General features: G+C 39.9%; 1 protein-coding gene across 4 annotated transcripts; it reads left to right on the forward strand.

Annotated features, from left to right (window-relative positions):
• The first annotated feature begins 285 nt into the window (after positions 1-285).
• Positions 286-22445, forward strand: FBXO38 (F-box protein 38). Of its 4 annotated transcripts, XM_042880655.1 has the most exons (23): positions 286-391; positions 3120-3261; positions 4144-4277; positions 4600-4654; positions 5450-5537; positions 5971-6136; positions 6523-6660; positions 6909-7046; positions 7186-7279; positions 7653-7783; positions 8106-8276; positions 9161-9303; positions 9906-10128; positions 10853-10972; positions 11400-11576; positions 13363-14082; positions 16338-16438; positions 17147-17249; positions 18252-18418; positions 19498-19643; positions 20485-20588; positions 20818-20931; positions 22249-22445. In XM_042880655.1, exons 2-23 carry the CDS (start codon positions 3134-3136, stop codon positions 22425-22427), a joined length of 3540 nt encoding a protein of 1179 aa, XP_042736589.1. In that variant the 5' UTR covers positions 286-391; positions 3120-3133; the 3' UTR covers positions 22428-22445. The 4 variants fall into 4 exon arrangements, with proteins under 4 accessions (XP_042736589.1, XP_042736588.1, XP_042736591.1 ...); XM_042880654.1 differs by lacking the exon at positions 4600-4654 and having other exon boundaries at positions 5374-5537; XM_042880657.1 differs by lacking the exons at positions 286-391; positions 4600-4654 and having other exon boundaries at positions 3176-3261.
• The last annotated feature ends 5435 nt before the right edge of the window (positions 22446-27880 follow it).

A 27880-nucleotide genomic window follows, 5' to 3' on the forward strand; every position in this document is an offset into this window, starting at 1 on the left:
GCTGTTGTCAAGCCAGCTGTCTGCATGAGAACAGTTTTCCTCTGTTTTCCTCTGTTCCATCTCTTTGGAAATACACAATTTAGATCTCCGCACCTCAATGAGGAGGGAGGAGCAGGCCGCCGCACCTCAGCCACCACCAATATGGCGCCCGGCGCGCGACACGCGATAGGCCATGTTGGCGGGGACGCATCCAAGATGGCGGCGGCATAGTTCCACCTCCTCGCTGCTACGCAAAGATGGCGGCGGGGCGGGACGAGGTTCGCCGCTCTCCGCCCAGACCGGAAGCGAGACAGGAAGCGCGGCGGCGCTGGCGGAAGGGACCGCGCAGGAAGCGCCTGCCGGGGCTAAGCCATCCCCGCGGGCACAATAACAGGGCGGCGCTGAGGGGCAGGTAAGGGGCGGCGGGCGGGCGGAGGTATGGCGGGTCCGTCAGCTGCAGCCGTCCGCCCGGTCCTCAGCCCCTCGCTAGCCTGGGCCTGGCGCGGCGGTTCTGTCCCCTTTTGCTGTTGCGTGGGGACCCTCGCGGAGTGACAGGCCCTGAGGAAAGCGGGGGGACCCGGGGCGGGCGCAGGGTGCCCGCTGGGGCTGGCTGCGGGAGAGCGGCGAGGGAATCTGCCGTCGTATCCGCGTACCTCGGCACGAAATCAGCTGTACGCCGCGGAGCGAGCGCTGCTCGTAGCTCAGCTCTCCTCCGTGGTGTCTCGGCAGCGCTCGCGGCTGCGGGGCCCGGCAGCTCCGGCTCGTTCCGCTCCCCTGGCGGTGGGCCTCGTCGTTCCGGCTGGGGGCGGCTGTGATGAGGAGCTGCTCGGCTTAAAGTGACCCTCAGCAGCTTAGCCGGGAAGAACCAAGCTCGTTTGCCTGCTTCATGATTTTTTTTTTTAAATTATTTTTGAAAATTGAGTCGAGTTGGCAGCACAGAACGATAGGTGCACCTTTAACTTGTCAGCGTGGGACCTGGAGTAGCATGCGTTCTGCAGAACGCTGCTGCATAAGAGATTCAGGCTCTTTTTCCTTATTGGTAGGAGCCGAGTGCAGCGACAGCCCAATATCAGAGAAAGTTGTGCTTGCTGCCTTTAAATCTGGATTTTTCTAGACTTCTCCCTTTCACGCTGATCTGCTAATATCTTCCTCTTCCCTCAGATCACAGTCTGTCATCTTTTATGCTGTTGCACTTGAAATACTTCTCTACTTTACTCCTGAATCTGCTTGTTAATCAAGATTTTTTGACATTGTATCTGGCTCTGTGCAAATTGAATGATCAGGTGATATTCACTTGGAATCCATGCAATACTTCTTTTCATAAGAACTCGGTGTCAAAAGTAGTTTGAAGTCAATTTTAGGCTTTCTGAAGCTGAAAAACAGTGCAGTGTTGCAAACGCCCTGAACTTTCCCAGCGTGCACTGAAAAGAAATGCAGTATGTGTACGGGCAGCACACTTAAGAGTTTTCAGCTTTGGCAGAAGAGGCCCCAGCCAATCCACAGGGATACATATATGTTACATGCAATTCAGTAGCAAAAGTTGCCATTTATGCTACTTTAGTATCAGTATTGAAAATGAGATTAACTATGAGCCATGCAGTTGTTAATGAAAAGTGTCTAAAGAGATACATACATGTTTTTCAAAAGCACATGTTTTTCAGTTAGATCACAGTGAAGCTGTCATGGTTTCAAATTTTCATTTTGTGCCAGCGTGTGAATCTTTTGTGTTCCAGAACACAGAATTTTCCTTTTAATTACCAGGAGGTGCTTTGTTTATCTGCTAAGGAGCCATTTGCACGTCATAAAAAGTACTGTGCTGTATTAAATCACAGTGAGCACTGTAACAGAAACACCTCTGATAAATCTTCCAAAATCCATTTTTTTAAATTTGTTTTCTCTCATCCACTGAATTTTGCTATTCAACCTGTTAGACAGGTTTACTGAGTTAAAGCTGTTTTGCCCTACTCAGCAGAAAGCATTCCTCAGCTAAACAGCAGAACTAAAGACATTTCTCTTGCTGTTTGTCTGTATAGGATGTTAACTCAGTTATTCTGTTGTTAATATGAAGTTCACATTTATTTCAGCTATGTGTTATTTCTTAGAATAAATGCTTTTAAATAAAACTTTATTGTTATTCCAGTCTTTCTGTGCCAGTGTGTGCTGTTGGGCAGTATAAGCACAAACACTGGAATTCAGTAAAGAGAGCAGAGAGGGGATGTCCTGCACACTGCTGCTGAAGCGAGATCTTTGAGCTTTTCAGCAACGTTGATCCTTAACTAAGCTACCTGAGTATTTTTTTTAGCATTGTAACCTTTCAGAGGAGCCAGCCACTTCTTACAGTCCTTCTTTTTTCAGGAATTATCTGGAGCCTGGCTTCTTTAAAAGGGAAAATTGTTTTTCTGCTGGACAGAGGCCTTGTGCTGTTTCACTGGGCGATCTCTAGTTGGTGTTTGATAATCTCTTGGTGTGATTTGTCTTGACTGACAAGTATGTGGATGATATTTCTGAAGACATTTTATTCACACAGAAGAGATGATCTAAAACCTGTGGCGATTTTCCTCTTTATCAGTTTCCTCAAAAGGATTTTCTGGTTTCGTAGGATCATAGAATACCCCAAGTTGGAAGGGCCCCCACAGTGTTCATTGAGTACAACAGCTGGCTCCATGCTGAATCCCACAGAAATCGAGCTTTATTTCTGAGTATTGTCCAAATGCTTCTTCAGCTCCATCGGCTCAATGCCATGACCACAGCCATGGGGAGCCTGTCCTGTGCCTCTGGGCAGAACCTTTCCCTAATACTCTTGTGACCTCTCCCTGATGCTCCATTCAGCTCCCTCAGGTCCTGAGCTGTCACCAATGAGGCGCCTGCACCTCCGCTTCCTCTGAGTAGCGATAGATTTGGGAAGTCATGTGTGAACCTCACACACCAGGCAAACTACAACTTACTGAAAAAAAAAAATTCTATTTTTCAGTTAATTCAACTGCACTGCAGTTTGCTTTTTTCTTTTCTTTTTTTTTTTTATTATTTATTTATTTATTTATTTATTTAGAGAAAGTAAGCTTAAGGTGGTGCATCCTCTATTCAGGCCTTCTCTCTCAGTTGCACTCAATTTGTGTAACGTGAACATTTCCTTTCTTCAGAAATCATTGCAAATATGGGTCCCAGGCGGAAAAATGTGAAACCGTGCTCGGTGAACAGAGAAGGTTCTGAGTCTACCAAAGCTGATGAGCCAAAAGATTACATGAACCAGCTCTCCCATGAAGTGCTTTGCCACATCTTTAGGTGAGCAGCTTTTCAGAAATCAAGTTTATTGTTTATTATTATATTGTTTTCTGTTTTGTTTTCTAATCTCACCTCCATTAATACTTGTGTCACAAACTGCTCAGAAAGTATTGAGGTAGTATGTGTGAAGAGTTGGATAAAAACTGAATTTGAAAGGGTCAGGGATCAGTCTTTCAGTTGCAGAATTCATTCAGACACTTTGAAAGTTAACTTGTGAATGTGATGAATAGTATAATAAGTGAGAAACAACAACAAAAAGGGTGATTTAATTTTGTTCACAAGCATGTGATGACAAGTGCTTAAAGATTTATTTCAGTGCAGAAATATGTATCTCAGGTGTTACATAGCTGATAGGCTTTGTTTGAAATTGTATCTGCTTCACAGTGCCTACAAAGGGGAACTTGGATGAGTATATTACCTCATTTGCAACAGCCATCCTGCAAGGTGTTCACCCTGCCAATTATACTGGAAAGATAGCATTTTTTGTGACAAGTTCTCTGAAAACAATAGCTCCCACAAGATATTTGCAGTTTGAACGTGATAGTATGTACCAGAAACTGAAAATAGCTTTGATTAAACTGTGAAAAAATTATTGTGGCTAATGGTTTGGTTGACAGTATTAGTTAGAGAGCTAAAACACGTCCCTGCTTTAGTGTTCAATTTGTACCTCAAATAGCCTGTATTTAGTATCAAAAATTGGTCTTTCTTTCTCTGCAGCCAAATCTCACAGAGTGCTGTCTGAAAATTCTGTTTGAATTAATGTTATTAGGTGTTAGAAATGTATGAATTCATGTAGCCATCCTTGAGATGTTCTTTATTTTGGAAGAAGCTGAAGGAATTCACATTTGATAAATCAGAGGGGTGTTTTTTCCTCTCCCAAAGGTACCTTCCCTTGCAGGATATCATGTGCATGGAATGCCTGTCCCGGAAGCTGAAGGAAGCAGTCACTCTTTATCTGCGAGTAGTGAAGGTTGTGGATTTATGTGCAGGCCGTTGGTGGGAATACATGCCCACTGGTGAGTAGTGCACTCACTCAAGATCTGGCATTAAAGTGGTGTTGAGCAAAACTGGCTGTGCATGCTGTCCTGTTGTTTATACTGACATGTACAGGGTGAATTTTCAAAAGCAGTAACAGGAGCTAGGCTTTGGATTCTTTTTGTCCGATTGTGAGGTCTGGGTGGCTTCCTCAAGTTTGTGTGTATATATATGTATGTTGGATGCTACTGTAGCTGAAATGGGGATTCTCTGTAGCAGTCTATAAATACAATCTGTCTTTGTCTGGTTATTGTAAGGGAATTAAACCAAGGGTTAATCCAAGAAGAGTCTCTTTGCATGCAGGCAGGAAAAAATACAATGGAATGAGAGAGCAACTCATCTGCCACCACTTTACAATGTAAGAATAAATAAATTTTGATGTCACACGTCAAGCTATCTTCAGATCAGTAGATAAGTTTGGCAACTTAGGTCACCCCTGTGAGTATTAGAATTTTGGTTGAAGTTTGTTGGGGGTGAGAGCTAAAATAAGTGAATTCTAAAACTTAGAGAATCTGCAGTTAGATGCATTAGGACTGATATCAGGTACGTGATTGCACCTAACCTAAGACAGATGTAAATAGAGATAATTTACAGCTTTAAAATCCCTCTTATATGTTGTCTTATGTTAGAATAAAATAATCCTTTGCTTTAAAAAAATTGTTTCATGTTTTGGGGAGTTATGAGCTGTGGTGAATAGTGACAGATACAGACAACTGATCTGGTTGGGTGTTGTTGAGCCATAAGTTGGTAAGTGGGATTCCAGAAAAGATAGAGGCACAGAGCCTGTCTGCAGATGTCCATCATCTGAAACGGGCGAAGGCATAGTTAGCCCTGTAGCTATGCAAACACACAGGAGTCTCCTTCAGGAGACTTAGCAAGCCTGCAGAATTCAAGGCAGAAGCATGTAGATCACAATTTCTATAATCTGGAAGCAGATGATAAGCTATTGCTTCACTGAGTACATCTTTTGACATTATAATTTACACTGCCATATAAAAAGGACAACACCTTTGGCTTTCCCTTTACAGCTGGGTGTCTGCTGTTACACAAATACCAAATCTGTTGTTGTCATCTTAGGTTTCACTGATTCCAGTTTCCTAACGCTGCTGAGGAAGATGCCAGACATTGAACAACTTTATGGTCTTCATCCCAGGTATCTTGAAAGACGCAGAGTTCGTGGCCACGAAGCTTTCAGCATTCCTGGAGTTCTAGAGGCTTTGCAGGCCTGTCCAAATCTGTTGGTGAGTGGTTAGATTCAAGAGAGAGATTCTTTCAACAGCTGAGATAATTCTTGTTAACCAAACAGAAAAGTGTGGCTTACAAGATTTTGCATTCATATTTACTGAGTTTATACTGAAATCTGGCTGTACAACATAGCATTTAATTGTGACCATATATACAAGTGAACAGTGCTTACAAGTACTTTGTTTAGTTGCGCCAGTGGGAATCACAGGTGATGCTAAGTCCAGCTAAGAGTTTAAACTGTGTTTCCTCTTGCTTTTAAAAAGACAAGTCGCACTGCAAATGTCCAGTAAAATAACACTGCATTATATTTGGTGTGTTACTGAGAAATTTACATGGCTAGTAAGCATATCGTTGCTTAAACTTATTGCTTGCTGTTATTGCTTATGCTTATTGTTGCTTAAGCATTTACTTCTTTTTTTTTTTTTCCAGGGCGTTGAGACCTCCCATTTAGAGCTGGTGGAAGCTATCTGGACATACATGCCACAAGTTCATATTTTAGGGAAGTTTCGTAATCGTAACGGTGCTTTTCCAATCCCTCCTGAGAACAAGCTGAAAATTCCTATAGGAGCTAAAATTCAGACTTTGCACTTAGTAGGTGAGTGTTTAGTGCTGATGTGTGTTGCCTTAATCACAGGTGAATTTAAAGTCTTTTAAAGTCTACTCTCAAACTCTTACTCAAACTCTGAGAGATTGTCATTATTGTGAAGAGAGGAAACTTGATTTTGTGGAATTTTTTGAGATATCTGTTGCAATACATATAATAGCAGGAAGGGAAAGTCTTAAACTGTATTCACAAACTGTGCTGAAGGACTTGTGCTGAAAACGTGTACAGCTTTTATCACACTTCATGTGACAAAGAAAATGCTTCATTTTTATAGTCAGAGTATTAACCTGAAGAAATTTATCCTGGAGTTTATACTTTAAATGCATTTTTAAAAGTGGTTCCTGAATTGAACTTTCATTTTGTTTATGTATTATTAGGAGTGAATGTCCCTGAGATTCCTTGTATCCCAATGCTGAGGCACCTTTATTTGAAGTGGGTGAGACTCACTAAACCACAGCCTTTTAAAGATTTCCTTTGTATCAGCTTACGCACTTTTGTAATGAGAAATTGTGCAGGTAAGAGGGATTCATCTGTGGTTTTAGCACACTGCAAATCTAATAATTATGTTAAAGCTGCATAGCTATCAACTGCAAATGGAAATCTGAGAGGAGTTGTTTTATTTAAAGTGTTGTGTAGGAATATCTTTTTCCATGTTATTTGATGCTGTGTAATTCTGTTGACATCTTTGAATTATTTAAGATGATATTTTGTTTAATTTTGTTACGTGAGCAATATTTTACCAACATTGATCTGTTCTGTGTAGGACCCACAAATTCTCTGAAGTATGTTCCCCTAGTGACAGGCCTGGCTTCTGCCCGAAATCTGGAGCATCTGGAACTGGTCCGTGTTCCATTTCTTGGAGGACTTATTCAGCACGTGGTAGAAGATAGCTGGAGATCAGGTATAAAGCTTCTCTTGTATTTTAATAAATAGATTTTTTAAAAATCATGGATGTATTTGGTTAATTCTCTTGTCACATCAACACTGGTAGAAGCGTAGAAGGCTTAAGGTTGTGTGATGAAATGATGTTTTTTTGTCAGGTGGTTTTAGGAATTTGCACACTATAGTTCTGGGAGCTTGCAAGAATGCACTTGAAGTGGATCTTGGCTACCTCATCATAACTGCTGCACGAAGGTATGGCCCTTCAGAGCTTTCTTTTTCCTCTTTTTTTCAAAATAAGTGTCTTAGTAGTAAAGTTCAAGAATGTGAAGAAGCAGAACAACATTCAAAAGTTTAAGGAATAAGTACTTGTATTCTTTGGCTAAAATAACTGGAGTTCTTTCTGTGTCTGAATCATGTTGTGTCTGGAAAGTGCTGTGCTGTTTAGTCTGGCTACTCTGATGCTTCCTGTAACTGCAAAAAATTGCCATAAAGATACAAATATTCTCTTAATCCTACCATTGGTGAGATATTTTCTTTGTGCTACCAGAGTGCATCTTCTTGAGTAGTTTCTGTGACAGCTGTTTGGGAATGCCTCATAATATGAATAATTCTTGATTGCATTCAGGTTGCATGAAGTGCGGATCCAGCCTTCCTTGACCAAAGATGGTGTTTTTTCTGCTTTGAAGATGGCTGAACTGGAATTTCCACAGTTTGAAACTCTTCATCTAGGATATGTTGATGAGTTTTTACTACAGTGTATGGCATTTTTAATATGCATAAATTATTTGATAGATACAAGGATTAAAAGAGTTGATGTCAATGTTCAGTCAATGTCTAAAGAGTGATCATAAAGAATTTTAGTTTACCCTTAATGAGGCTGCTGATCTCATACAACAAAATGCTTGTTTGTTTTTTCACTTCTTGAAATGCTCATTGAAGTTAGAAAGTCTCAGCTTTATTCAGCTGAAGTGATTGTTTGATCCACTTTGCAATTTAGACTGAAATAGGGAATTAGAACATCGTGCTGTGAAAAGCAGTTTTCTAAAGTTTACCACTATTTCTACTGTCTTTTCCATAGGTAAAATGACAAATGGGGACTTGGTGAAGTATGGCTTGGCTGATGTGGTTGAAAATCCAGGAATTATTACAGATATTGGTATGAAAGCTGTAAATGAGGTTTTTTCTTGCATCAAGTATCTGGTCATTTACAACTGCCCACATCTACATAACCCAAATAATTGGATCACAGGTATTGCACGCTTTCTGAAATTTTAGAAATATTGTGTGAATAGCTCACATTTTTATGAGCAATTCATGCTAAATCTTAACTTTTAAGAAATAAGATCCTCTTAGTAAGAAGCAAAATAATGAGGTACTAGGTGGAAAAAAAAAGTGTTGAAATGTAAATGTGTGAACGATTCTTTGACTCCATGCATAGTTTCTGTATACAAATGTGAAAGTGTTTGCACTGCTAGGCAAGAGAGAGTACAGTATTTTAACATATAAAATGGCAATATGATCTACTTTTTATGTGTGTATCTTAAGAGTGCATATTTTTGTTTTAACCTTCTTGAATGCACATCCTTGCAGGTCTTGTGGTGGAAAGATAGTTAAATCCTGTGGCCCTCTGGATTTTATGTATATTTCAGCTGCTGAAGTACCAGGGAGAAAGTGAGAAACAGATTAGGGTTCTTTTCAATATCAGTACTGATGTGCTGTGAATTAGAAATGAAGATACAAATTTATTTTGTGCAATCATTGAGTAATGACCAGAAGATAATAAAATGACTTGTGACGTTACTCACAGGAACTGTACGCAGGATAATACAATGTAACTAAAGTGAACATCCACAGATTTAACGTTTTGCTCTTCTTTGCAATTCAAAGGATGGTACGACATGAAAACCCCATAGTGATTTTAGAACAGATTTTTTTTATCCTCATACTACTGCTTATTCTGTTTTGTCGTAAGTACGATAGGTGATGCGTGGTTTGGAACCAGAATGTTGCTGGTAACAGTCAGATGGGACACCAAACTCTAACCAAACTGCCTACTCTAAAATCTGGAAAGACGACAGTGAGAAATAAATGAGATAGGAGTTCTTAAGGAAATAGATCTCTTCTCTTCTGCAGATCATTCAAGATGGACCCGGTTGGTTGACCTCACATTGGTGCGATGCCACGCGATAAAGCTGGATTCGTTCAGTCAGTTCATTGAGTTACTGCCAAGCTTAGAATTTATTTCTCTGGACCAGATGTTCCGTGAGCCTCCTAAGGTGTGTATTTTGGGGAATTAATTTGCTTTTTTTTTTTGCCTGCTCATTAGAAATACAGTGAACTCTAGCAGTTAGGCATGCTTCTAAAAGTTTTAGTAATTAAATTGAATAGCTTGGTGACCGAATTACTTAGGTTTGCAGTTGCTGTTATTATGGTTTGTTAGGGAGAGTGGTGCTGCTTTTGCAGAGAAAACAGTGGCATTTATGATACCATATGATCATGTGACCAGAAAACGTGATCCTTGGTAGTTAGTTCTATCTTGAGGCTATTGTGTTCCAGGAAGACTGTATAGCCTGCTGATTGTATTGATGTAAATCATCTAGTAGCATATGACATATTTCAGTAAGTTAAGATTTTATCGTTTATAGAGTTTCCTTTCATTAGGATCCTTACAGAGAAAGGAAAGTTTTCTGGATTGCCAAACTTAAGATAGACCTTTGCAGTGTATAACATAAGGAAATATTAGGAACAATTTACTAGCTCTTCTTATAGATATTAGTCTCTGTATACTGTCAGAATGCTTTTTTTCATAGCAGTAGGGTACATTACAGAGGTAATCTGTCAATGTTTTCAGAGCTTTAGAGTTGTTCTTTGCTTTTAGGGCTGTGCTCGTGTGGGCTTAAGTGCAGGCACAGGAATCGGTGTCTCATCTGCCCTAGTCAGCAATCAGAACTCTAACAATGACAATGACAACAACAATAATCACCAAAATAACAACAATCCCAACATCCACCACAACAACCATCAACATCCAAATGACCAAAATGAGGAGAATGAGCTGCGGCAGGATGGGCAAGCTGAAGGGCAGCAGATTGCAGCTGAGGGTAATCTCTGATCTTTGTGAACCCTGCTGGGTAGTCAGTATGCTTGTATTGCTACTTACCTAGAGTCATAGAGAACATATATATTGAAAACCCTTACAATTCCTGGTGTGTAACTGTAATTTTTTAACCTTTTCTTAGTGCTGTCTGCACATTGCTGATACCTCTGATAAAAGCCATCTCCCTGTTGTATCTAGAAACTGATGCAGGGACATTAAAAATCAATGACTTGAGGCAGTACTGATGTTAGCAGTGTAAAACTTCAGTGTGATACTCATTCATGGATGGAGGTGTGAGGTGTTTTCCAGGCTTCTCTGGTCAGGGCTTAGTAGTGTGTCACAGTGTCCGATAGTATATTTTTAAGCTTTACCAGTGAAGACAGATGTCATTTCAAGGAATGAAGATGTGAATTCTGATTACACTACTCATTGCAATGTTAGAAGACTTTTGAAGAGTGGAAAATCTGGGAGAAAACTGAAACTTAAAAAAAAAAAAAAAAAAAAAGACTAGGACTTTAGCTAGAAAACGTAGAACAAGTTGCTGTGGGCTCTTTTAAGTAGAACAGGTCTTTACAGGACTTCAGTGTGCAAATTTGAGACTCTGTGAAGAAATCAAGGCAATTGTTATGTATTTCTTGGTGACTGACTGGCTAGGTGTTGATTGAATTCCTCTCCATGGGTTTTGTTACTTTTATTTCCTTCTTTTAACTGTACCTCAATCTTCTCAGCACTAAATGAGATGGAGGAGGTGGCACCAGAAGAAGGGATGGCTGCTGGACAGGGCCACAACGATGTCCCTGCTCACAGCCAGGCTGTTGTTCCTATGGAGGTTGATGAAGAGCAAGCAGGTAACTATGCTTTTGGTAAGAAACTGCCTTTTGGTATCACCTCTCAAGGTGTTAAGTACTTCAGTGTAAGTTTGGTTATTAATTTTTTTTTTCCAGGTGAAATATCTGGTACATTTGAAATTATGTTGCTAGCACAGCTTATCTCTGTGAAGAAATTTAGTCTATTTTAAAGTCTGTATTACAATTTCCAATTTTCTTCTGCCTTTGTTATTAGGTAACTAATAATATACATTTATACTCAAGGTTGGTAATTCATGCTTCTTTCAATGATGGAGCCACAGAATGAGTGATGAAGTTGAATGAGATGGCTAAAGTGAACTAAATTCATCTCTCGTAATTTTTTTCAAGGAGTTCTAGAAGTTCTTCAGACTTTTAATCCACTCTTCTCTTATTTTTACTTGAACTGTTGTGGTTCTTCTGTTTTCAGGACCAAGTGGCATTCAACCTGTTGTAAAAGCAGCACCTATTACTGTACATGATTCAGACAGCGAGGATGAGGAAGAAAGCATGGGAACAAGAGCCTGCATCACTAACAACATTGCACAGAATTACTCAGATGGAGAAGAGAAAACCAGAGATCCAGTGGAAACTAAAGAACCTTCAGGTGTGGAACAGCTGGGTGAGGGCTGGACAGTGTTCTGCAAAATTTGTTCTTCAGTTTTTCAGTCTTGTTTACAGCTTTGTAAAAGGCATGCATGTTTGTTTGCCTCCTCCACTTTTCTTCCTTATTATAAGTAAAGAATAGAGAGGCAAGGACATCTCTCTATGAGCTCTGATCATGTAGTTGTTGTACAGATGCAAATCAGAAGTATAGTGCTGCACTGCTCAGCAGGCAGAAACCTGCCACTCTTTATTTGCAAGTGTGTGTAATTTAGCATGTCTGTGAAGGCAAATTTGCAGTTCTTTTGCATTTATGATTCCCCTGCCAAAGCATTGCTCCTGGTTTAAAAATAAAAAATAATAAAAGTGACAGTTGTGGCCATCTTTTGGTTCATACAGGACCTGTGGAATTGTCCTGGAGGGAGGGGATGCTTCCAGGTGAACTTTAGTTTGATAGGAACTTTAGAATTCTCAGGGTTACATTTAGTACTCTGTTCACCACTTCTCAACAGTGCTCATGATTACTGTGTGTATGTGTATGTATATACTTATTTTTAGTATACATGTTATTAAGAGTCAGAGGCTCTTTGTGGTAGTGTGGCAACTATAGAGAGATGCAGAAAAGGGCATTCCCTCCCTTGCAGAATTTACAGCTATAATATGTGCAGCTGTGGCAGTAATTCTGAGTCCTGTGTCTGATACTGTGTGACATGCTGTCTTTCCAGCAGCACAGATGACTTACTATTTCCTGTAGTTTTTATTCTAAGTGAAGTGGTTTCATATGTATGCAAGAAAGGAGGAAGTCAAAGTCAAATTATAAGTAGTTGACAGTTGAAGTGCATGTGGTATTAAGACTTGATGAGTTTTTAGCTAAGCAATTAGCATGGGAGTCCTGTATTGTGAAAGACTGAGAAATGTACTGGTCTGATACTGATTTGGTTTCTGTAAGACCTAGGAAGAATCAAAGCTGCAATGAAACAAGTATCTTCTTGTAGTCATCATACTCCTTACACCTAATCTCTCTCGTCATTTTAGCACATTTCCATGAGGCTGTATAGGGCTATTGTTACAATGTAGACGTCGGTTCCCTTTGGGGAGTTGAAATAATCTGTGGTAGAAAACAAGAAGCGTTTAGAGGCAATTGGATTGAACTTCTGCAGAGCCAGTAATATTCTGGGGGGCCTAGTTTAGTGTAATTAGCTGAGAGAAATAAGTTAGTAGATTTTTAGGTTCTCCTTGTGATTTTGTACACTATTCACTGTGTTTCTTTGTTCATCTGTAAACTGAAATATCTAGAACCTACCTACACTGTGTTTTGTGCCTAGGAGGGGACCTAAAGATAGCTGTTGAAAACAAACTTTTGTCATATCTACATTATTATTTAATTCTTCAGATTTATTCCTTATATTTAAGAAAAGAGAAACCTATAATTAAAAAACATATAATTTTTTTCATATTTCTGTGGTTATGCCTTTTTAACCAACTGGTTAGCTGGTTTGTCAAAATATTAACCCTTCTGGCAAATACGTGTCATATTTACTGACAGGCACACCAGCACACCACTACAGAAATAGCTGAAAGACTTTATAGAAACTGAACGACTGCTCAAATTAGTGTTAATTCACAGAACATCTGAAGGAGTTGTGAACAGCATAATGGTCATGACAGGATTTGTTATTGTACTCTAGGCTACATTCTGTTTTAAGAAGCCTAAAAGAGTAGCCAGCACTCAGTATTTATTTGAACTGTGTATTTGGTTGTCTCATTGTTTTCTGATATTTAACTTACAGTGAGTGGTAAAGGCAAGACACCCTTGCGGAAGAGATGCAGTGCCAGCCAAGTGGGCCAGGCAAAGCAGTTCCATATGGAGGAAAGCAGCTGTGAGAAAGGTTGTCAAGTAACAAGTGAGCAGATTAAAGCAGACATGAAAGCAGCAAGTGACATGCCTGAAAGGAACAAAGGCAAAGATTCTTACCCGAGCTGTGGTAATGCAACAGGATCAACAGGATCATCCAGCTCCTGCAGTGCTGTTTCTCCTAGCCCTGACTGTGCACAGACAGCTAGTAGCCACTGTGCTGGCACCAGCCTAACAGCTGCAGATGAATCCAGGCAGTGTGTCTGCTCACCTTGTAAAAGTGAAGGTTCCAGTGAGAGAGAGACTGAGGAGACCTCTGTTTGTTCCAGGTGTTCCTGCTACAAGCCACAGGACACGCAGCGGAGGACTAGTGGGTGTTGTGATGGGGAATGCCCATCCACCAGTGGTGCCTGCAGGAGTGGACGGAGCAGCACTGGGTCAGATTTTGCACTTAGGACTCTGCCGAACTGTGGGTCTCCTCGAGAGGCAAGTGGTGAGAGGACTAGTGGGAGTGCCTGTGGGCCTGCCAGTGGGGTGCAGAGCGTGGGCTCACAGCAGAAAACCTGTGAGATGCAGCATAAAGAAGAATATCCTCGCCGGCCGCTGACGAGAGCTAGAAGCAAGCTGTCACATGTCCCTCTGGTGTCAGAGTCAGGTATGGCCTATATACAGTGTTCATTTCTGAGTAAACTACTGTCCTGCCATGAGAAAGTGTTGAACAAGAGCAACACCCACAGGTAATACTGAAGTTAAGCATGAAACATACTGAATAACAGGCCCGTACGTGATGGAGGTAGAAAGGATTGGTAGCAGATTCGTATCTCTGGTAACATGGAATAATTCAAACACAGCAAGTCCTTATGTTTTTCCAGTTTAACTTGGTGTTGCTAAGTGTGAACATAACCTAAATCATGTAGGAATCGTTCCATGGCTGAAAGCATCTCAGAAGAAGTGATCTTATTTTTACATTTAATATTTTTTCTACCTTGCTCCATTATGACTAATCTGCATTATTTAATTAAAAGACAGCATTTCCTCTCTATCTTCATAAGTCAGTGAGATCTTAATATTATTTTGCTGTAGAGTTTGAATTGTTTTCCTATAAATAACCTGGGAATGTGCAGTAAAAGTCACTGCTTTCCTCTATTCTGGTATAAATCAAACTGATTTTCAGATTCTGTAACAAACCTATATTTGGTAGTTAAAAGTTTTCTTTCCTTTTTTTTTTTCTTTTTTTTTTTTTAATTACTTAAACAGTGGAATGAGTTGAACATCAAAGCCAGTGAAATGTAGAAAGCATTATGACCAGTAATGACCACTGGCTGAAATATGGTGTGTAATAGTGATTTTTACCTCAGTAAAAATGCAAGCCACAACTTTTCCTGTAATGAATCTTTTCATTTTGACGTGTGTTAGTTCTCATTCGTGGTGAAGCAAGCTTTTCATGAGCTTAAAAATGTTGTGTTGAACCTTCTGTAAGGCCGTGGGCTGTATGTTGAGCAATGCAACACAGAATTGGAGAGCTGTGTTGTAGATAGTGAAATGCTTCCTGTCTGTAAATGCTGTGGGAACTGTTAAAAAGTAACAAACAACAAAAGCAAATCAAGCAACCCTCAACTCAAACATGGGAATGATCGTTCATTTTTCATGATCATTCGTTCATGAACTACCTAACATCAGATCTTTCAGCCTCTGGCTCCCCTAAAGGATTAGGTGGAATTCTGCAGCTCATAAGCCCGCCGAGTATCACTTGTAATTAATAGTTCTTGTGTACTGGAAGCTGATGATGTTACATATGTTAATAATGATCTCTTATTGTTAATAGTGATATAGAATAGTTAGTATTTTCTAATATTCTGCACATTTATCTTGATTATAAACCTTTGTAAGCATGCCATCTGTTTTACAAAGGAAAAAAGTTAAAGGGTGATTCACTTTAGTAAAATAATTGATACTTTTGATCTGTTAATCGTAGAAAATTAATTATTATATTTATTCTTTTCAAAGCTTTGTATTTTAAATCAAGAAGGAATTTGATACAACTGATGCATTTTAATAGAGTATGAAGCAGTTTGCGGACCTCAGAGTATTTTATACCTGGGCATTGTTTGCAATGTCAGGAAAAACTCTGAAAGTTATAAAGAACCAACTTTCAGGTAGTTTGAGGTTATTTCTACTATTTAAAACAGTAAAGGTATTTTGTTTCCTGGATTTGTTAAGAGCATTGTTTGCTGCACAGAACCAAGTGTAACTTAACAAACTGCCGTCTGTTCTTTTCTTGGCTCGTTGTCCGTGATTTTGGACCAGTAGGTTAAGGATTCCTGTGTTTTCATCTGTAAACAGCACCCCTACCTTCTCCAGTCCCCAGATTGTTCTACACAAATGATTCAGAGCAACAAATTTGAAAGTCTGTTTCCTAGAATCACAGAATGACCTGGGTTGAAAAGAACCACAGTGATCATCTAGTTTCAAGCCCCCTGCTATGTGCAGGGTCACCAACCAGGCTGCCCAGAGCCACATCCAGCCTGGCCTTGAATGCCTCAAGGGATGGGGCACCCACAGCCTCCTTGGGAAACCTGTTCCAGTGCTTCACCACCCTCTGTGTAGAAAAACATCCTCCTAATATCTAACCTAAACCTCCCCTGTCTTAGTTAAAACCATTCCCCCTTGTCTTATCACTATCAACCCACTTAAACAGTTGTCTCCCCTCCTGCCTATATGCTCCCTTCAAGTACTGGAAGTGTTTTGGTGCAAAGAAAAGATACATAGTTTTTTTCAGGACAGACAGGTATTTTGATCTAGCTGTATAAAAAAAAGTATGTGTTCTTCATGGATATTTTCACCTAGGAAATGCCTCTGTTCTCTTGAGATGTAAACAGAGGAAAACTTGTTCTGGTTCTCTGCTTTCAGAAGTGACCAAACCAAGGCCAAGGCAAACCACGAAGCGGAAAAGGACTGCTGACAAGTCCACAAGCACAAGTGACCCAGTTATTGAGGATGATCATGTTCAAGTAAGATGTTTTTCCTCACTCACTACAAGTTTTTATCAGTTGGGGGTGCTCACGAACAACAATACAGTAGCGTAGACTTGTCTTTCTTTTAGGACTAGATGTTGTTCTCTGTGGTCCTGTCTGTATGTAGGAAAATTCTGTTTTGGGTGCAGTGATACTTGGGCTGGCTTGAGAAGAGCAAAGTAAATGCTAAAGCTAAAATTGAAGCTACTGAGATGCTCACAGCTACAGTGCTGCATAAAGTCCTGCCTTCCCATACTGTCCGTGATGTGCAAGGGGAAATTTTCTTCTCTGACATTTGATTTTAGAAATGACAGCATAGGCTACTGCTGTTAAAAGAAACATGGTGTATGTAATTAACTCTAGAAATACCAGCTCAATTGTAATGTTGCAAGCTGGGGGTTTTCTTACTAAGTAAATAACTGATAGGTGGTAGATTATCTGATAGAAACTGTGTTTTCTGATGAGAATCTTTTTTTTTCTTTTATTTTTTTATCCTGTGAAGTTATTCTTTTGCATTCTGTGATGTTGCTAGTCAGCAGAAAGTCTTTTTTTTTCTGCCATTAAGTGACTAGTCATCTCAAATGCCTGTGAACCCAAGTTGTAACATTTTGATTAGTATGTCCTTAGTATCTTTGTGTATCTGGCAGTAGCAGCTTATTTGATTTGATTTGACCTATTATGGATTTGTTTGTTTGTTTTCAACAGGTACTGACTTTGAAATCCAAAAATCTTGTTGGAATCACTTTGACCAATTGTGGAATAACAGATTTGGTACTGAAAGACTGCCCCAAAATGATGTTCATACATGGTGTGTAGCTGATGTTATGCCTGTCTCCTCCATCTAGGATCATTAGACGTTTCTGAAGGAAGCCAAGTTAATCCGTTGCTGCTTTGCTACAAGTCAAACTGATATTTAGAATTATTGCATCTCAATTTGAATGTTCTTTTCCTTACAAACTGTAACAGATTTAATAAAGATTAGTATCAGAAAATCAACACTTGAAATTATATGACAGTTACAAAGACAGAGATACTTATTGAAGAGAGCGATAACATGACAATTGGAAGCTGATGAAATGATTTTTAAAGCACCTTGTTGTTTCTCTCATTTCTTCCTGCTTCCACATATTAGTTAGCTGACATGATGATGTCTTCCTTCTTGTCATGATAGAAATCTATTTTAAATTATGGCACTTAAGATGCATTAGATTCACATTCCAGGTTGTATGACTAGTCCTGCAGTGAAGCGTTGTGTCATCTGTTGTTTTCTCTAACATGGACACAAGCACCGTGTTTTCTTCTGAGATGAAGTATCTTTGTGTAACAGAGAAGGAGGAAATTATTTCTTCATTTATTCCAGAATACTTCTTAAAATATAAATTAACTTTTAACTAGATTTTGATGACATGAGCATGATTACTAGAAAGGAAATAGCTTTCTTTTACCCTGCAATGCGCTGTATTGGATCTGATTTATAAGTTGTTGGATTTCAATTGTGAGGATACACAGAAAGTTTCAGGGGGCTTTGTAAAAAGAAACAAAGGAGGAGGGAAGGGTACTAGATTGAATTTGACATGGACTTTAATAAAAGTTTGATCAGAACATGGAAGAAATTAACAGATGCTGTATTTCTTCAATATACTTAAGTTGCCAGATATCCAAATTACTTCAGTAATTGTTACTTACATTATTTGTTTGCTTTCTTTTGAAACAGTCTGCTTTGAAGATGTCTGAAAGGAGAAAGCCTTTTCAGTAGTTTATTTCTTGTTTTCTTTTGATTCTTTTAATAATTTCATTTGCTTGTTTATAGCTACAAGGTGCCGGGTATTGAAACACTTAAAAGTAGAAAATGCACCAGTTGTGAATCGGTTTGACTACGCCCAGTGCAAGAAGTTAAACATGGATCAGGTCCTAGATCAGATTCTCAGGATGCCACCAGAAAGAAACCGTATCATTTACCTTCGTCCAATGCAGCAGGTATCCAACCAATTTCTCTTGTTCAATCACAGACAGAGCTGAAGTTCTTTGCCTGTATTCTTTCTCTTCTCTTGGCTTCATTTGTTTTTCAATTAATAAAAGAAATGTGGATGCTACAATAACTTGTTTATTAAAATTGTGTCCCATCAAGGCTTTTATTGCAGATTCTGGAACTTGGATGATACTGAATTTTAAGACTTAATGTTAATATCTCCAATAGTCATTGCATTACAAGATATTAAAAAAAATCATGATGCATTGAATTAATTCCCAACTGAATAACTAAAGGTAACTTTAAGAACCTAGATGCTACTAACACAGCTTGTAGTTACATATAAGCAGAAGCATGACATAGGTGTAGGTATCTGAAATCTTTTACTGATGTCCTGTTAGCAATTAATGTTTTGAATACTGCTGTAAAGCTGAAAGCTGAATCCTCTTTTGGTACTGAACAATGTTAGAATAAAGTTTTGATGCTGGCAGCCATCTTTTTCTCCCTCAGATTACTCATAGGAGAACAAAGCACTGGCATTAGTGATTTGTTGATATAATTTCAACAAGCAAATAATAGAGCTTGATCTAGAATCCAGACTAATTTTTGACTTGTACTCATGCCAGGATGTTCCGTGTTATACAGTGGTGCTCCTGATTTCATGCAACGTAATGCAAATGTGTGGGTCAGATTTCCTGACCAACAAGGGAAGGTTGATTTGGTATCAAAGCCAGCTTTCTTTGAGTCTTAGATCTTAAAGGAGAGTAGTAATACTATTGAAAACAACTGGACCAAAGACAATTCTGAGCAAGTGAATGTAGTTCAGACTGTTACATAGTTTTATGAGGGATATATATACACTGGAGTTGGAAAAACTCATCAGAAAATACCATATCCCACCACATTCCTTAAGAATTTGTCACTGGCAAAGCTGTGCTAGGAAAGTTTAACTCATGTATTGCATTATGTATGATGTTGAAATTTGTCCCCCAGAGTTTGGGAGATTTTATAGATGTCTGCTCTTGACTCTAAAATCGCATTCCTTTGTATCTCTTTGTTACAAGTCTTTATTTGCCTGCTTTCACAGGTGGACACACTGACTCTTGAACAGAAGATATTTAGTGGCCCCTATCCCTACCATATTTGCATAATTCATGAGTTCAGTAACCCGCCCAACGTCCGCAACAAGGTGCGCATTCGGAGCTGGATGGACACGATAGCAAATATTAACCAGTGAGTACCTGTCCTGCAGTGGCTTTGTGGAAAATACAGTCAGTCCTGATTCAAAGCTGCAGTTAGCTGTAGGCTTGTAGTATTCAGTTGCAACGTAAAAAAAAAACCAACAAAAAAAAAAAAACCACCTTAGTTTGCTGGCTGGTGAAGTTTCAATTCTGTATGGTGTATTGATATAATATCAGTGTTAAGATAGAGCTAACAAAAAACTTAGATTAAATAAAACTGGTCATATGAAAAATACTGTAGAATTCTCTAGTTCCATTCCATGCAGTAGTAACGCAATTTAACACTGAAGGAGTCAGGGTGGTTGAGAGATATTTTCAAATGGGAAACCAAATTTTGTCTTTTAAAAAAGAGAGAAGACTGATTTCCTTCAAGAAATAACATTTCTGGAGAAGATGATGTACAGTCAATTTCACTTTGTTACTGAGGAGCAGAAATTCCCAGCAGCAGCAGGCAATTGTATATAATGGCTTTTGTCCACATACTTTAAGTCTGTGTTTCTGTTGTCCAGGTTTGTCACTAAAATGGTTAAAAGAACAAATGTATTTTTGAATGCCTGTTTAGATGCAATTATGATGGGTTGTTTTTTGGAGATAGAAGCTATGTGTCAAAGTTACCTTAACTCAGTGATCTAAACAAGACGTATTCTCCATAGTTACTCAAAAGTGAAGGGACTTCATACTGTTTTTATGTGAAGGTCTTAGAGGAGCATTTCTATGGATTCAGGCTCATTAAAGTAAAGGTTATGCAGTAAGATTTCCCATTTGGTTCTTCTTCCTCCTCCCTTCACATTTCCAAGCAATACTGGCTGTAATCTTTTCATCCATCTCTCTAGAGAGCTTATTAAATACGAGTTCTTCCCTGAAGCAACACGAACTGAAGAAGACCTGAAGAAATACACTAAGTACCCTTGGGGACGAGATATTTACACTCTAGAAGGTGTGTGTCTGTAGAGACCTGAAAGTTGATGCTCTTTCTCTTGCTCAGATAAGTAACTTTGATTGCATCACATTGTAAGAGACATTAATAATCATTGTTGTGAAGGAAGTGGAAGGCCTTTAGCACAGAGTGGAGAAGTTTATGTTGAGAAGATGTTTCTGCATTGAGAGTGCTGATGCTACAGGCGTGCTGCTGTCTCCCTTGTATCTTCATCCTGTCTGTCTTGTAGGCATTGTGGATGGTGCCCCTTACTCCATGATTACTGACTTCCCATGGTTGAGGTCACTGAGGACAGCAGAGCCAAACAGCTACGCCAGATATGACTTTGAGGACGATGAGAGAAGTGAGCAGTCTTTTGTTGAAAGCTTCAAAGAATTCTAATTTGTTGCTTGGTCCAAATCTGACAGTGTGTTCCTTTTTTGTTGTTGTTGTTTATTTTTGTTCTCTAATTCTTATCCTACTTTTGTAGGCTATAAATAACCACTTGTAAAAGTGTTGAGAGCTGGACAAGAAGGGGGACTGACAGTATAGTAGTGCAAGAGTGGATTGAGCAGCTTGGAGACTCCTAGTTATGACAAATCAGAAAAGCAGTGTAATGTTTAGCCTGAAAACATGATGAGTGTGTCATACCCAGAAGAATTAACTCAATGTTCAGTGGGCAGCATCAATAATGTGGGCAGTCTCAGCAGAATAAGTTCTGTACAGTGGTTCAGAGTTTGAACAAGCAGCAAAACAAAGAAGGGTAATATTTTAGCTGGAGTGAATGCACTTAAATGTACACAAAACTAATGTTGTGATGTGTAGATCTAGCAATTCAAGTTCTCAGGAATTTCCTGGTGTTAGTAGTCAGAGCTCAGCTTCAGTCATGCTTCTGGCTTGGTGTTTTGAATTGTAAAGGTAGGCTAAAGAAAGTCCAACAGAGAGAGGAGTGAGATTCACAAAGCATTGGGAGAAATAAGGAAAGAACTTGACTTGAAAACGCTGGAACAGAGAAGATGTAGGTTAGAGTTTAGGATGAAGTAAGGCTCTTTCTGTTTAGGAGCTTGTCTTGTGAAATATTACAGGAGACACTTCCTAGGGCTTCAAATAAGAAGCTTGTTCAGTAGCAGGGATAAATACGTTCTTTTACTACTTAACTAGGAAAATCTTGGAATTTCCTTCTTTAGAAGTATTCTTAACTGCCGTGGTTTCAGATGTAAGTATCTAGCTCTGTTTCAAAGAGGATGAGCCTCAAGAGGATGAGTCATGGCTATACATTTCTGTAATATTTTTTAAAACTGATTCATAAACTCTATGATTGCAGTTCAGTACGCAGTCTGAAATGTCAAAAAATGATATGTATTCATTTAAAAGGTGTAGTTAGCATAAATAGGGTGTTAAAGCCATAAAAAAGGCAGTTGCTTCATCCTTAATTACTCTTGTTTATACAACATTTAAGTGATTGATGAAACAGGGATCCGGAAAGCATGTCAGGTAAGTCTCAGGAGGAAGGCTTTGTTGTGCTTTCAGGTTCCCTTCACCTACAGGCACAGAGACTTAGTGTATACTAAATGAGGATTAGAGCTATTGAACAGTTTAAATGAGGGGAGGGGAAGGCAAAATGAATCTATGAATTCCATAACAGGAAGGATTACGGTTTTCACTCTTACGCTTTCCCCAGCTACTATTTACGCACCCCGGAGGAAAGGACAGCTGTCTGCAGACATCTGTATGGAAACCATAGGAGAGGAGATCTCTGAACTGCGCCAGATGAAGAAGGGCGTATTCCAGCGTGTGGTGGCTATCTTCATCCACTACTGCGACGTCAACGGCGAGCCGGTCGAGGATGATTACATCTGAGCGGATCCCCTGTCATCTCCTCTATTTCTATCTCAAGGTTCTGCTTGGCTCTGCCCGCCATGGGAGCAGGTGGATTCGTTCTGAATGCAAAGCGGTTTTTTGAAACACACACTTTGCAGTTGCTCTTACTCTGCTTGGAAAGAGTATGTAGTAAATGTATAATGAAAAGTAAAAATTGTATACTAAGGTTTGTACATAGGTGAAACAAAAGAAAAAACTTCCTAATACTGAGACTTTATTTCATATGTTTATACAATTTAATTTAAATTCCATTTTAATGAAGGCCAATGATTAGGAACAGGGAAGAATATTTGAATTTTTCAGCCCATATAATTCACTGCAGTTTTTTTTTTTTTTTTCTTATAAACAAAATCCCATTTGCTGTGTTCAAAAGAGTCATCACAGTCTCTTTTAATCTGTGCCTTTTTCTTGAGCATTTAAGAGTCCAGTCTGAGTAAACCTGTTGAGCACAACTTTTGTGTCTTGTGTGCATTTTTCAAAGGAAGAGAATTGCGGTTGTGGGAAAGAAGGCCAAAAGCTGAAGAAAGCAGCAAAATTGGTGATCTGTGGTAGTTTCTGGAGTTCATAAAAAACAGTTTGGAAGAAAGATATTTAGCGCTGTGCAAGATAAATTCTATACATTTTGTACTTGTAGATTTCATTTTATTAGTGTATCGACTCTTGTGATATGCAGAATAAGCTAGTCATGTTTGGCTTCATTCTCACACGTAAATCTGTGCTTATTAACAAGCTGAAATGGGAATTTTCTTTAGGCAGGCAGGAAAAGGGATACGTAATTATTGTCAGGGCTGCAACTATGAAAAACACATAAGTCATCTGACTCAGTGAGCTTTTGGGCTGATTCATGCTCATGAATGCAGATTTTCCATACAGTCAGTACATACTGCTGTGCTTTGCCCCTGAATAGTTGTTTTCATTGTATTAGAAAATACCTCTCCTTCCCACAGTTTTCAGAGATGTTTTGTGTACATCCAGAATTTGCTACAAGTCCTGTATATGGGTGTTGCTCACTGTACACCCCACTGAAGTCCTTATGATAGAGATTGGATGTTTTTGGGCATGTGTCAGGAATATCAAGCTGGAACTAACATAAATAGGAATTTCAGTTCTTCCCTGCCCTGACAAATACTGCTTTTTTGTTGTTTTCTAGTAATATAGTGTAGCAATACTCTATACTTAATTTCAAATTAAAATTGATTACCTTTCTGTCCATGAGTAACTCCACACACACAGCAATACCATACAAAAATGCACAAGTTAGTATTAACCTAGCTGGTTTGTATGCTGTGACTGAAGTTCCTGTGGAAGTGGGAGACTTGTTAAAATCCAGCATACTGTGACACGTATCTGTGTGCATACATAGCTGCAGCTGCACAAATGCACCTTTAGATGCTCCATGTGGTCAGCTATGGCCTGATGTATTGCTTCTGCTTTTTTCCAAGTTGCAAACTTACCAGCCTATCAAAATGCATCTGTGGTAAAAGCTGTAAAGCAGATCAGTTCATACTATTATAAGACTTTACTCATCGCTGTTGGTGATTTCACTTCTTTGAATATTGGTGTGAATGTGACTAACAAGAATTTCTAGCCCTGTAGAGCTGAAGAGGCAAAGCCATTCAATAGAGCAAAATCAGCACTCATTTCCTCCATATCTGTCCCTCAGCAGAAGTTCTTGAGGTCCTAAAAGTACATTAGATAAGAGGAAGAGAATGGTGCATAATGGAAACATCAAGAGAGAGGTATCTAACTGTCAGTGCTGTTAATACAGTCACTTTAATACAGGATCAAACTTAATGGTTTCATTGTGACAAGTATATTTAACCAGAGATAACAGTGTAAAATCTGATTCTGACCCTTCCCAGAAGTGTTTCAATTAATCTGAATCAGTCACACGTGTTTACCATTTTAATGCAGCATGTACAGGAAAATGTGCTGCATTTCTGGAATATTGCACCAGATCTGCTATCTAACTTGAGCTTTTTGAGGAAGTATTTATACAAATAGTGTACTTATTTATATTCAGTGTTCCTTTGTGTAAGCGGTTGAAACTTGCAGTACTTTTAACCTGTTAAACATGACACCTGTTTGGCACAGAGTGGTAACATAGTGACTGAAGTCATTGTGTCCACATGAAAGCTGTGGAGATGGAGGTGGTTGAGGTTATATCTGGGGTGCTGGCAGGGAACCTGCTTTCTTCCTTAAGTTCAGCATCTGAAATCAAGGAAAGGAGCAAAGCAGATGAAATGAATTATGTTCCTGTTTAACTTTTACTAGCAAAAACATGTCTGGAGGTTCTCACCACCAACTCAAAATGTTATTACTGGTTCGTGGATGGGTACAGTTAGCATCAGTGAGAGCTGCTGTGTGAGCAGTAATTGCTGTGCTAGTTGTGGGCTGCCATGCACACACTCAGCACTGTCCCAGCTCCGGGTGGGAGGGCTGCAGGGTTCCTGGCTTGTTTTCTATGGCGAAGAACAGAAGGTTGTGGTTTGGGTGTCTGATTTCTTCCTTGTGGATCCTTGTGTCACCGTGTTGGGGGCACATGTTAACAGGACTGATCACGCTGCCATCAGCACAATGCACTGCGGGGGTGTGTGGGAGTTGCAAGTTTTCTTTGCAAGCTGCTTTTTAGTTTGTCAGCTAAAGATTGTTTATTGGAGCTGCAGGAGCAAAGGAGCCAGAGTGTGGTAGTGAGCGTGAGTTTGATAGGCATAGCTTTTGTTTGTGTGCTAAAATCTCTGCGATTCTTAAATCACGCTAAACCCTTTTCCGTGAGCACTCCGTGTGAGCGGCTGAGCTGCTGAAGGATCGTTTACCCGGCTAATCTAACCGGAGCTGAACGGGGCGCCGCGCCGCACAGCGACCGAACGGAGGCCGGCCCGGCTCCCGGCCGCCAGGGGGCGCTGTGCGCCGAGGCGCTGCCTGCGCTGCCGGCCCAGCTGGCGTCCCGCTGCGTCAGCGCTGCGCTCGGTGCACGAGGCCGTATCGCTCGCAAGGTTTCAGATACTTCCGTTTTCTGAACTCCTGGCATACATTCGTTGGCTGCTCAGGGGAAGTTGAGGCTTAAGATGACGTTGTTCACGGTCAAGAGCAGCTCGCTTGTTATTACTTTAAGTGAAACTTCGTTTTTTTCCTTCTTTCAATGAATGCATTTCCTTTCCCTGGTTCTGAGAGCTGTAGGTCCTTCCTGACGCACAGGTTTGCAATCTCTTCTTGAGCCGTGCAGATCAGGGCAGCTGACACTGATCTGTGTGTGCCGGTGCCATCGATCGCTTCCTGCCCTTTTTTGGTGCTCAAGCAGCAGCAGGTCACAAAGGTACAAGGGAGCTTATTTAGACACTCACAAATATGATTTACTGTGCTAAATATCATGCATACCATGGACTGTTTTTACATTCTGTTTTAAAAGAGATTGGTGGATCCAGAGAATCTGTCCATTGCATTTTCTCCAGTCCCGCATACATCTCCAGATATCTGGGTGCATCTGGAACATTGCCACCAGGCTTACAGAAGCAGACATAGATATGCAAGGCTTGAGAAATGCTGCTGTGCAGTTTCCTGGTTGTAAGCAGCTTTCTTTGTTTGCACCTGAGCTTCCCCATCTATTTTGTTTCCTTTTGGGGCAATTTGTTATTCAATTTCCATGTCAAACCCTGGAGGGCACAAGACGGTTTGCACTGTTCTGGCTGGTTGCTAAACTTCCTTCAGGATGCAGCCCAAGTGCTATTCTGTGTGCAGCAGGCTTCCCTCTGCATGCAGAAGCCCTACGCCCTGCTGTTGATCTGTGGCAGCAGATTGGATGATCCTGCTCTGCTCTTCTTTCTCCCACAGAAAGTCTCCCAGCTGGGACTTTCAGCTTTACTGTGCTAATATATGGTGGCTTTGGAGTGAGCAATAAAATCCATTTACAGCACACTTAACAGCAATATTTGCATCTAGATATCAAAGCAAGCAGTTTGTTTCAGTCCAAGGGCAGCTTTGCAAATATTAAATCTGATAGGTAATGAAAATGATAAAAGAAACCCTGATGTGATTGCATAATTTCTGTTCCCTTCTTCCTCCATGTGTTTTGCAGTGCGGGTGGTTTCAGGGAAACAGTTAAACAGGAAGGATTGTCTCTCCTGGCTCGCTCTGACTGAGCAATTCTTTGCCAACAGGAGACTTCTTCCTGGGTGGGATATACTGTTAGATTTATATGCCTGTAGTGCAGCTGAAGTTGTCACAGAGATCTCCTCTTACAGTCAATGAAGAGAAAAAAATTCCAGGAGATAATTTTGATAATCAAAGGTAGGTATTGATTAGCTCTCTGCTAATTGCAAAGCAAGTCTGAGGTGTCTTGTGCCACTGCTTACAAGTCCATGAGCTCTTTCATGCTTTTTTTCCCACAGCAAGTAGGGGTAGCAGCTCTTCCTAAGAGAGGATGAGGTGATGATATCCAAGTTATTCACATACCTGAGAAATGTCATCTAAATGGAGTACCTAACGTACATAGATAAAACAGACATAGGATATGAGCCCTATGGAGAAAGAAAATGTGGAACACTGTCTCCAAGATGGGCAGTATGCTGGTCCTTGCTTGTTTCGCTGATTTTAGGATAAAGAAACAAAATCGGTGTTTGGGTCATGAAAAGTATTGTGAAGGCATGTTTTTATGCTGCTAGATCTGGTAATTCAAGATGAATCCCTTGTCTGATGAAAACAGCACATTTGTATGTACACATGTGCGCTGCATGTGATAACAGCACAGCCAAAGCTCAAACTAGGATGAGATAAACTTCCTCCATTGCAGACTGTTGTTACAGAGCAAACCCACTAGCTTTGTGTTTGCAGGAAAGAACTTCTGCTTCCTATGGTATGATGTGTTCAAAGGTGAATCCAGCATTTAGTATGAGAACTTGAGGTATATATGAATGCAGAAGTGTGCATTGTTGTGACAAGAGGTAAGGAGACATTTCAGTGTTAGGATCTACCCAGCCTTAACCATGGATGCTGACTTTGAGTTAGGCAGTCCACCTGTATCACACACTTCTAAGGAAAGATGAGACAGGAAGATTAAACTAGTTAGAAAAGCAACACAAGAAGTACCTAAGGGTTTTTGCAGGTATCCTCTCATAACCTTGTTTCATTCCAGAAGAAAATAAATACAACTTGCTCTGAAGTGCTTCATCTAAAGACCCAGAGCAAACCTCAGTTTTCAGGGATAGGCCATTCTGAAGAAGAGCTGCTTAAGAAAAGGATGAATTTCTGCTAAGGAAGGTGCTTGAAGAACACTTTTCGTAACACTCATTTGCAAGAAAATATCCAGCATTGTGACAAAATGGACCATTAAAATATCCATGCTTCCATGGGACAAATGATTCAAAAGGAAAGGCAAAGAAGAGGTCACTGCACTCCTTCCGCCAATATCTCTCTTGATGGTCCAGAGTTGATAT

This window comes from Lagopus leucura, unplaced genomic scaffold (assembly GCF_019238085.1).
Source record: "Lagopus leucura isolate 7727_CA_CO unplaced genomic scaffold, USGS_WTPT01 Super-Scaffold_100027, whole genome shotgun sequence".
NCBI classification, from domain to species: domain Eukaryota; kingdom Metazoa; phylum Chordata; class Aves; order Galliformes; family Phasianidae; genus Lagopus; species Lagopus leucura.